The sequence below is a fragment of the Schistocerca piceifrons genome, chromosome 2 (assembly GCF_021461385.2).
Source record: "Schistocerca piceifrons isolate TAMUIC-IGC-003096 chromosome 2, iqSchPice1.1, whole genome shotgun sequence".
Classification (NCBI taxonomy): domain Eukaryota; kingdom Metazoa; phylum Arthropoda; class Insecta; order Orthoptera; family Acrididae; genus Schistocerca; species Schistocerca piceifrons.
This window is the reverse complement of record NC_060139.1, coordinates 302,267,410-302,279,544: the sequence shown is the minus strand read 5'-3', so window position 1 is coordinate 302,279,544 and position 12,135 is coordinate 302,267,410. Positions and strand designations below refer to the sequence as shown.

General features: G+C 43.0%; 1 protein-coding gene across 2 annotated transcripts in view; it reads right to left on the bottom strand.

The window, feature by feature from the left end:
• LOC124777586 (sodium-independent sulfate anion transporter-like) overlaps positions 1 to 12,135 on the bottom strand; it is a 314,736-nt gene that overhangs the window by 104,244 nt on the left and 198,357 nt on the right. Inside the window, exon 2 of one of the 2 annotated variants that reach the window (XM_047253041.1) lies at positions 6,827 to 7,067. In XM_047253041.1, coding sequence (XP_047108997.1) covers positions 6,827 to 7,024 — 198 coding nt within the window. In that variant the 5' untranslated portion in view covers positions 7,025 to 7,067. The remainder of the gene's footprint in view (positions 1 to 6,826; positions 7,068 to 12,135) is intronic. The other variant, XM_047253042.1, reaches the window with a different exon arrangement.

Below are 12,135 nucleotides of genomic sequence, written 5' to 3'. Positions count from 1 at the left end.
CAACACCTGTCAGCAGCTAAGGGTTTCGATTTAATTATCATTTCATTCTAGTGAAACTGCACCGTCATCAATGGTATCTGTTGTTTCGGGAACAGATACCATCTTCATATATGTATTTAGAAATTTCACGTAATACTGCGATTAGGATGGTTGAGGTATAGACTGTGTTACTCCTAATTTGTCCACTATTGGACTTTGAAAAATATACATGTGGTTCCTCAACAAATGCTTGAAAACAAAAAGTAGAATCAGAATAGGCACGTTTCGGCAAAGCAATATCTGGACAATCTCAGAATCACATTCCTGAGCAACAAAACCATATGACACTTGGATCACATTCTCAAATTCAGCAACGTGTGCGGGAGTATTGTACCCCGGCACTTGCCAGGAATACTGAAGCATAGGTTCGTGCACTGGAGCAGATAGCTGGTTATCAGTAACAGAATGCATTGTCAGTATGAAAATTCTGTTCCCTAATGTAGTGCCGTAGTCACTGCAAAAATCCCTTCTAGAATCTTTTATCCTTCAGGCTTATATTTTATTTGCACGGAAGAAATATGCTTCGAAAGGCTGTACGTATTTTGTTGTTTTTGGCGGAATGCTCATTACCTGCCTAACGGAGCATTTACTGTTGTTGTGTTCTTGTGAGCACGCCAAGAATCACAAAGAAGTACACACTTCTGGTTATTTACGACATTTCCATCAACAATGTTCTTGAAAAACATTTTAAACAGTCTTCTGACATTTTTCCACTTGTGCTAGCCTACAAATGTATGTTTTGCGGAAAATTTTATTCAACAGCCTTTTCCACTTTCGGGCCGAAAGCTTTTTCCTCGAGGTAAACATACAGTTTTTTTGTTAGGTGTCCACTCACTGAAACTCCAACATCTATTGTATAATTATGAGTTGAATTGTGTGTATACTGGACAAAGGCGACTGTTGATTTTCCTCTTTTTTAGATAGGTTCGAGCAGAAGCTAGTTCAAAAGTAAATCCACTTTCTTCTCTGTTCTAAATACAGCGTGGTTTTATCTCGAAACTTGCAGTTTTCTGGTTTATTTCTTTGGCAAAAAGGGCCCTAGGCTGGAGAATATATTGGTCTTCCTGTACATCTTAGGATGACATGAAAGCAATGATGTGTCTACAGCACATTCTGTATTCTTGCATTTTGCATTGCTCGAAATTTCAAGTGCCAATAATGGACACATTTTTTTTCATTCCTTGCTATTCCTTGTTCTCTGATGAGTCCACGTTCACAAATTATGGTGCAATGAATCTCCATAACGTGCACTACTGGGCCGCAGGAAATCCTCGGTGGGTATGACCTGTCGACCGCTAACGTAGGTGGCCTGTTAATGTTTGGTGTGGAATCCTTGGGGATGAGTGTATCGGTACACACTACTTCCCAGGTACACTGACAGGTGAGTTATATCGCGCGTTTATAGTCGACAGTTTGGATGATCTCCTTGAACATGTGTGTCTACACACGGGAGTCCATATGTGGATGCAGCACGATGGTCACCCAGCCCATTTTGCGGGTGCTGTTGTGGAACAACTAAACAACAGGTTTGCAGGAAGGTGGTTAGGGCGCCATGGTCCTCATCAATGGCCCGCAAGGTCGTCCGATTTAACACCATTAGATTTCTTTTTGTGGGGACATCTAAAGGATCGTGTGTATGTCACTGAGCCCACATCCCCAGATGATCTAAAACGGCGCATCGAGGACGCTTGCTCTTCCATGACACCGGCGATATTACATCTCGTCCGCAGATCCTCTAGAAGGCGCATTGCATTGTGTATTCAGGAACATGGACACACATTTGAAAATCTAATTTAAATCAACTTCACAAAGCCAGAACATCCATCACCCGCCACACAGCCATGTATTATGTACAGCGTGTGGTATCTGCCCCTGAAACTTTGAAGGGTTGTAGCTCTCAAACTAAAAGTGATAGGCATATAATTTAAATTGATGTATACACAGCTGGATATACTGATTCCAGTGCATGATAGAAACAACTATTGTTCCATTAAAAATTGTATCTTTTTGCTGTACCTCTTTGGATAATAACACAATGAACTGTGTTCATAGCTCCGCAGACAGTGTAATGTTTCTTATGGTGACCTACCGCAATGAATATTTCCGTCGCCTATTACTTCGTAACTTACAGAGGCGAACACATTTGGTTAGAAGATAAGAGTAATTTCTAGAAAGAGTTCGATGCTATAGCCCATGCTTCAATCCAAAAACATTCGAAGTCCGTCCAGTGCAAACGAAACTGCTGTACATCATTATTTATTCCATCTCCGCCATAACATACATTAAAGAGCCAAAGGAACTGGTACACATGCCTAATATCGTGCAGGATCCCCGAGAGCAAACAGTAGTGTCGCAACACGAAGTCGCAGGGACTCGACTAATGTCGTGGAGGGCATTGACACGCAGGGCCGTCCATAAGTCCGTAAGAGTACGAGGGTACGAGGCTCAATGTGGTGCAAACGTGTGAAGCAAGCAAGCAACCATGCCGTGGACACATACTCCTGCTTCCTACAGACAAATGAGTGAGTTTGAAAGGCTCCAAATTGTGTCCTTCCAAGAGACGGGATAGGAGGGATGACCTTTTAGGAGAATATGCTGCATCAGTTGTGCAACTATGATGGTATCAGTGGTCATGTGAACATTATCACACCCGTAGATGAGGTTCTGGAGGTCCAAGTAGCACGCACGCCTGCCAGTATCGTCGTATTGTAAAGGCAGCAGTGGCAGATCGTATGGCTACTACAGTACAGGTAAGAGTGCTTTTCAGCTCAGACGTGTCAACACGAACTGTTGTGAACTGGTTATTAGCAGCGGGACTACTGGCACCCACAGCTGTAGCCTGTCTTCCAATCATGCCACAACGTCCACGTGCACGCCTCGACTGGTACTGTCAGAGGATCACTTGGAAGATGGAATGGCAAGCCGTGGTCTTCATCGATGAAAGCAGGTTCTTCCTGCAAGCATCTGTTGGTCGTTTGGGCATGTGGCGTTGAACTGGTAAGCACTGTCTCGTAGAGTGCATTCGCTAAGACACACTGGCCCTACCTCGGGCCTCATGGTGCTCAGTACGTGCAGAATGTTGTTAGACTTGTTCTTCTGCCATTCTTGCAATGGGAAGGTCATGTGTCGGTTCAATAGGATACTACGCGTGAAACTCAATGTGCTCTGCAAGACGTGCAGCAGCTTCCATGACCAGTACGATAACTGGACATGACTCCAGTTGAGCACATATGGGATATGATGGGATGAGAAGTGACTCATGTGACTCATCTACCAACAACTCTTACAGAACTATGTGAACAGGTCGAGCAGGCATGTAGTATCCTAGTACAGTATCCTAGTACAGTATTCACCATCTGTGCAATCGACTGGATGCCAGAACCAGCACCTGCATTGCTGCCCCTGGAATCTACACCATGTACTAATATGGGTGTTTCAGCATTGGTCGACAGCTGATACCTCACAACCGCTTGTGCTATTAATCTGTAAATGTGGATCATTTCCTGTACCCCACATGCACTGTTGCAACAATGAATCTTAAGTGAATCGGAAACCTCGAAACGGGTGCACTAATTATTTTTCCAGCAATGTATTTATTCGTGCTGGATATATCTGGAGCGTCCTGTCTTAGCTGCCTCACCCTGTATACGTATACATACACACATAAATGGATATACATTCATATACGAAAAGAACCACTGCTAAGCGATCAATCATTGTATTGATATCCAGGGTGTAATGAGCGCAAGTGCAGATATTTCTATTGGTGACTGAGGATTTTGTACTGAACCACATTATGTCAGTGTTTACATCATCTGCAGACTAATAATTATAGCTATTACAAGCATACATAATTCAGATTGGTTAATACCTCCAAGTTCATGTGGCAAGGGCAAGCCATTAATGCTAATTTTCCCCTGGGCAACAGGTTAGTTGTTGAAGTGTGTATGCATGGACACTGAACAGTTAATTTACACTGACAGGCATAGTCCATTTAGTTGTACACTTACGACTGAGCAGGAAACATCAGGTGGTAAAGTTTGTGACGTGTTTGTGGGAAGACTGTTCGCCACTCACAAAAAAAAGTAACACAGTGGTGTGTGTACACATTAAGGCTCCACTTATAAAAATATCTGCGCTTATACCCAGTACACTTTGCATAATAGTCGTCATGCCCAATGGTTGCACATATAGCGCAATGCCGCGAGTCCTCGATTATATTTGAGAACTTGTATACTGTGGTTTCTGCGCTGGTACACAGTCATAGGATACATTGTAACATCGTGTTGGATCTCCTTTTGCCTGGTGTATTGCAGCAACTCGATGTGGCATGGAGTCAACAAGTCATTGGAACCTCCCTACAGAAATACTGACCCATGCTGCCTCTAAAGACGTCCATAATTGCGAAAGTGTTGGCTGTGCAGGATTTTGTACACGACCTGACCTCTCTATTATGTTCCATAAACGATCGATGGGATTCGAGTCGGGCAATCTGGGTGGCCAAATCATTCGCTCGAACTGTCCAGAATGTTCTTCAAACCAACTGTGAACGAATGTTTCCTGATGTCATGGGGCACTGTCATCCATAAAAAGTCCATTGTTGCTTTGGTACATGACGGCCATGAATGGCTGTAAATGGTTCCCAAGTAGCCGAACAAAGCCCATTCCAGTCTATGATCTGTTTAGCTGGACCTGCGGACCCAGTCTATTCCATGCAAACACAGCCCACACACCTGTGGAGCGACTACCAGCTAGCACAGTGCCTTGTCGGTAACTTCATGGAATCTGCTCCACACTCAATCCCTACCATCAACTCTTACCAGCTGAAACTGTAGAGGCGCTGCAGGCTAGGTCGTGCTGTTAACAAAGGCTCTCCTGTCGATCGTCGGCACAGCCCAGTAACGCCAAATTTCGCCGCTCTCTCATAACGGATATGTTCGTTGTACGTCCAACATTGATTTCTGCATTCATTTCACGATTTTTTTTTTCTTTTAGCGGTGACAACTCTACGCAAACGTTTCTGCTGTCGGTCGTTATGTCAACGCCGCCGGTCACAGCGTTGTGCGTGGTGAAATTTGGTATTTTCAGCACACTCTTGACTATGTGGATCTGGGAATATTGAATTTCCTAGCGATTTCCGGAATGGAATGTTCCATGTATCTAGTTCCAACTACTGTTCACATCTACATCTACATCTACATTTATACTCCGCAAGCCACCCATCGGTGTGTGGCGGAGGGCACTTTACGTGCCACTGTCATTACCTCCCTTTCTCGTTGCAGTCGCGTATGGTTCGCGGGAAGAACGACTGCCGGAAAGGCTCCGTGCGCGTTCGAATCTCTCTGATTTTACATTCGTGATGTCCTCGGGAGGTATAAGTAGGGGGAAGCAATATATTCGATACCTCATCCAGAAACGCACCCTCTCGAAACCTGGACAGCAAGCTACACCGCGATGCGGAGCGCCTCTCTTTCAGAGTCTGCCAATTGAGTTTGCTGAACATGTGCGTAACGCTATCACACTTACCAAATAACTCTGTGACGAAACGCGCCGCTCTTCTTTGGACCTTCTCTATCTCCTCTGTCAACCCGACCTGGTACGGATTCCACACTGGTGAGCAATACTCAAGTATAGGTCGAACGAGTGTTTTATAAGCCACCTCCTTTGTTGATGGACTACATTTTCTAAGGACTCTTCCAATGAATCTCAACCTGGCACCAGCCTTACCAACAATTAATTTTATATGATCAATCCACTTCAAATCGTTCCGCACGCATACTCCCAGATATTCTACAGAAGTAACTGCTACCAGCGTTTTTTCCGCTATCATATAATCATACAATAAAGGATCCTTCTTTCTATGTATCCGCAATACGTTCCATTTGTCTATGTTAAGGGTCAGTTGACACTCCCTGCACCAAGTGCCTATCCGCTGCAGATCGTCCTGCATTTCGCTGCAATTTTCTAATGGTTCAAATGGTTCAAATGGCTCTGAGCACTATGGGACTCAACTTCTCAGGTCATTAGTCCCCTAGAACCTAGAACTAGTTAAACCTAACTAACCTAAGGACATCACACACATCCATGCCCGAGGCAGGATTCGAACCTGCGACCGTAGCGGTCTCGCGGTTCCAGACTGCAGCGCCTAGAACCGCAAGGCCACTTCGGCCGGCAATTTTCTAATGCTGCAACTTCTCTGTATACTACAGCATCATCCGCGAAAAGCCGCGTGGAACTGCCGACACTATTTACTAGGTCATTTATATATATTGTGAAAAGCAAAGGTGCCATAACACTCCCCAGTGGCACGCCAGAGGTTACTTTAACGTTTGTAGACGTCTCTCCATTGAGAACAACATGCTGTGTTCTGTTTGCTAAAACTCTTCAATCCAGCTGGTCTGATATTCCATAGGCGCTTACTTTGTTTATCAGGCGACAGTGCGGAACTGTATCGAACGCCTTCCGGAAATCAAATCTGTTAACTCCAGCCGTGCGCCCATGATCACTTCGGAAACGTTTTCACATGAATCATCTGAGTACAAATGATAGCTCCGCCAGTACTGTGCCCTTCTATATCTTATGTACGCGATGCTACAGCCATCTGTATTATGTGCATATCGCTACCCGAAGACTTTTGTCACCCCTTTGTAGTCAATTTGTACCCGAAAAGAAACGAGTGACGAGTTTTCAGTTAAGTAGGCACCAGAGAAGTCCCCGAGCGCAACGGAGACGGCGAGCTCTGTCCCGCTGGCGAGTTTGAAGCTCATTTCCGGTCCCTAGTGCGCACCTGCGGGCTGAGGCCGGCGAGCGCGGCGTAGGCGATGGCCTGCGGGATGAGCGTGAGCCCCACGGTGAAGCCGGCCATGGCGTCGCACAGGGCGTCGCCCGCCGAGTAGCCGCGCAGCCAGCCCAGGATGGGCAGCCGGCGCCGCAGCTGCAGCCGCAGCCACGCGCAGCTCGGCTGCATCCGGCGCTTCGTCAGCATCTCCAGGGCCGTCCGCGTCGCTGCCGGACGTCTGTTTCTGCTGCTGCAAAAGAACACGCGTAACAACAACTAAGTATTACACGATCTCGCAACGGGACTCACGACTCAAACATTCTCAGTACATTATACACGGTTATTCTAAATGATGGACCCATTTTCAAAGCCGGCCGGAGTAGTCGAGCGGTTCTAAGGGCTACAGTCTGGAACCGCACGACCGCTACGAACGCAGGTTCGAATCCTGCCTCGGGCATGGATATGTGTGATGTCCTTACGTTAGTTAGGCTTAAGTATTTTTAAGTTCTAGGCGACTGATGACCTCAGCAGTCAAGTCCCATAATTCTCAGAGCCGTTTGAATCATTTGAACCATTATCAAAACTTCATATTTATTCAAGTACAAATCCAAAATGAACAAGCTTTATACCAATGAAATAAGGAAGTTTCAAAGTTTTTTTCGTAATGTTTCATATCAACTTAATAAATTTAATAATTTGTAATTAATTAGTTTTTAATACTTAATTAATAATCAGCGCGGCATTTGATACACTACTGGCCATTTAAATTGCTTCACCACGAAGATGACGTGCTACAGACGCGATATTTAACCGACAGCAAGTAGATGCTGTGATATGCAAATGGTTAGCTTTTCAGAGCATTCACACAAGGTTGGCGCCGGTGGTGACACCTACAACGTGCTGACATGAGGGAAGTTTCCAACCGATTTCTCATACACAAACAGCAGCTGACCGGCGTTGTCTGGTGAAATGTTGTTGTGATGTCTCGTGTAAAGAGGAGAAATGCGTACCATCACGTTTCCGAATTTGATAAAGGTCGGATTGTAGCCTATCGCGATTGCGGTTTATCGTATCGCGACATTGCTGCTCGCGTTGGTCGAGGTGCAATGACTGTTAGCAGAATATGGAATCGGTGGGTTCAGGAGGGTAATACGGAACGCCGTGCTGGATCCCAACGGCCTCGTACCACTAGCAGTCGAAATGACAGGCATCTTATCCGCATGGCTGTAACGGATCGTGCAGCCACGTCTCGATCCCTGAGTCAACAGATGGGGACGTTTGCAAGACATCAACCATCTGCACGAACAGTTCGACGGCGTTTGCAGCAGCATGGACTATCAGCTCGTACACCATGGCTGCGGTTACCATTGACGCTGCATCACAGACAGGAGCGCCTGCGATGGTGTACTCGACGACGAACCTGTGTGCATGAATGGCAAAACGTCATTTTTTCGGATGAATCCAGGTTCTGTTTACAGCATCATGATGGTCGCATCCGTGTTTGGCGACATCGGGGTGAACGCACATTGGAAGCGTGTATTCGTCATCGCCATAGTGGCGTATCACCCGGCGTGATGGTATGAGGTGCCATTGGTTACACGTCTCGGTCACCTCTTGTTCGCATTGACGCCACTTTGAACAGTGGACGTTACATTTCAGATGTGTTACGACCCGTAGCTCTACCCTTCATTCGATCCCTGCGAAACCCTACATTTCAGAAGGATAATGCACGACCGCATGTTGCAGGTCCTGTACGGGCGTTTATGGATACAGAAAATGTTCGAGTGCTGCCCTGGCTAGCACATTCTCCAGATCTCTCACCAACTGGAAACGTCTGGTCAATGGTGGCCGAGCAACTGGCTCGTCACAATATGCCAGTCACTACTCTTGATGAACTGTGGTATCGTATTTGAAGCTGCATGATGTAACGGAACATATTAAAGGCTTTACTTTAATGAAGTAAGTGATACCCTCCAAATTCAACCAGTTTAACGAGTATTTATGATTATAGAAGAGTTATAGTGTATGTTAACAATGATTGCACAACATGTCTCCATAAACAGTCAACCCATTAAATTATACTGAATAACTGACCCACACAAAAGTTAATATCACTTGATCACTGATACAGCAAATGTCATCATGTAAAAACGCTAAGTTTATCTTAAATAATTAATATGAAGTACGAAAAATAGTGGCAAACTTAGGTATTTTGGATCTCCTTAAATAAAAATCACTCAGTGAAACCTATTTGTTCACTAGGAGCGGTTTCACTCAGTATTCACGAAATCAATCCTGTTTTAGACGAAAACCAATGTAATTCTTAATAATTCATGATAATTACTTATTTATGCAAATTAGAGAAGTCAATTGACAAACTTCTAAAAAATGGCCTTTTTGTAACAAAGAATTACTCTGTCAAGTCAACAAATCTGTCTGTCATTTTCATAACATGTTAAATTATGTCACTCGATGCAAATTAATAACTTATCTGCACAAATTATGATAACAGATGTACATGTGACTTATAAACGATATCTCTTTTTAGTAGTTCTTTGACAATGTTATAAATACAAGCAGCAAGAAGGGTCGAGGAGGCAGTCGGAATGTCACGTTGGTAGAGTGCGTTTGTGTGTTATTGTTTGAGGTGGATAAACAATGCAAAGAACATGCAACAGAAGTACTACTTTGTCTTGTGTCATGGTCTTTGGTGGACAGTGGAATTAAGATGGCCACCTGAGTAATAAATATTTGAGGTTTACATATTTGTTGGTTTCGCTCGTTCTTTATCATCAAAAGCACATAAAAAACACGGGACCTCATGTTTTTAACCCTAGACAACCAGATTTAGAGCCATCATCAGCATCGAGACACAGCAGCGATCCAGCAAGCAGCAGCGATTACTACAACGCATTTTAATGGCGCCAAGCAAACATCAAGTGCTAACAAGCTCCGTAAACGGGAGTGAAATAGTGCGATTACAGCAATTAGCTATATCAACGACTAGGCGACCATTACAAAAGTGGGGGCTCGTCCGGGATCTTTAAGTGCATCGATGATAATAGTGCAGTGATAAATTTCGTAAGTGCTTATCATTCCAAAAAAGTTTATTTGTGCAGTGTGGCAACAGTGAAAATATGTCAAAAATAAATAAATAAATAAAGTGTGTTTGTGCGACTACGCCGCTCGGAAGATTAACATCTGGATTATGTCAATGGAATTCATCAATCAAGACTCCAGCTTCGATAAAACCGAATAGAAGTGAAGAAAGCCAACAGGAACACCGATCACGACATAGCTACATATAGCAAGATATTTTGTTGTTGTTGTCATTTAAAATAATTATTAGTTAACATGTCTCTACCTGAGAGTGATGAGATCGTAGGAAATGTAAAAATTGAACCAGGGGATGGTGAACAATTAAACTTAACAGAGTGGCTAGCAGGGTTTGCAACTCAAATAAGCTCGCAACTTAAACAGTCAATTGAACAAGTAAGTTTGGATTTTAAACAATCAAGTGAACAAGTAAGTTTGAAACTCACAGATAGACTTGATAAGTTAAGTTTGGATTTTGATCTATTAAGTACTCATCTCAATGAGAAGTGTGAGGAAATTAAAACTACCCTCAGTAAGGACACTAGAGAACAGTTGATACACTTCAGAAAAGAACTTCAAGTTAAAGTTGAAAGTTTAAATGAAAACATACAAGCTAACACAGCATTGCTGTCATCTACAACAGAGTAGATACTGAAGTTGAAAGATTAGATCAGAGAATAGACAAAACTTCAGAAAACCTTAAACAAGAATACAACCTGTATACCACTAATGTAGATAGAAAAGTAGAAAAGATACACACTAAATGTACACAATTGGAGGACGCATTGATGTCCAAACAAACGATTTACAATCAAAATACAATGTATGGGCACATAAGTGAAATGCTTTCCTGGTGAAAATCTGCACCCTATTGACTTTATTCACCAATGTAAGGATATGTTTGTTGTAGGAATGTCAGATAACATAAAAATTAAGTTAGTAAAACGGTTCCTAGAAGGGGAGGCCCTATCCTGGGCAAATGAGAATAATGATTCTTGGAATACTTTTGAAGAGTTTGAAGCTAAATTTATTTGCAAATTTTGGTCACAATCCATACAAGCCAGATTAAAGTCAGAATTTCTAAATGGACCAGTATATAGAGGGAAAGTAGGGGGAATGCAAAAATTTTGCAGAGATCAATTGAAAAAGCTTGCTCACTTGAATAACTCTTTTGATATTATGACACAATTTGATGTTTTAAAAAGAAGGTTACCAGAGAGACTGCAGTGGGAATTGGTCCATGGACCAGACGATTCAATGGAAGAGTTCCTGAAATTTGTAGATAAATTAGATAGGGCCTTGGAAAGAGAAAATAACCAAAGATTTGGCTCTGACAACAACCAGTATGGGGGGTGGAACAGGAATGTAAATAGAGATTATTATGGGAGGAGAGACTTTGAAAATTCTGGAAATAATGCTCCAAATAGGGGAGATAGGAGATATGAAAATGATTTCAGAAACAATGCACAGGAGGGAGGATGGAGGAGAGATAACAGGAATGATAGAAATAGGTATTGGGGAAGAGAACAAGAAAGACGGGGGTTTGTTGAAACTAGTGAACAAAACGACAACTACAAACGGACAGACCGAGGGAACCAGCCGGGAAACGGTGGACAGTCCCACTAGATGTCCGTAGTTTTGGGGCTAGACAATATTATGATAGGACAACATATAAATGAAACTGGAAAAGGAGAGGATACAATGTAAAGAGTAAATACCATGAAAACACTGATGTTGTTAGAATGAACAAATTAGAATTTAATAAAAGGTTTTGGGATACTATGAGTAAAAGTGATACAGTTAATAAAAACAGGGTTCAAGCACAGGTAGTTAGTGAAAGTGCAGAAGTTGAAGGTATTGCAGAGTTCCATAGTTGGGCTGAAAAAGGTACTGGTGTTAATAAAAAGTCAGACACACCACAAATAGAATCAATTTTGGGGGGTTTATTTGATAAGACGGGGGATGCCGAAGTGTTTAATGGAGCCAAAGACTCGATTGCTGAGATTCAGATACATAGGGGGGAAACTGAAGGTGGGGTTGTTGTGGAGGAGGAGGAAGAAGTAATAGAGGGACATTTAAATAATGATCCTAAATCAAGTGATGTTATTGATGAGAGTGTGGAGGAAGAAATAAAAGTATTTGTAGAATTGAAAAGTGATGATGTAGTAAAGGTAAGTGATGTGACAAACATGGGTAATAATGAGGTTAATTTAAGTGAAATG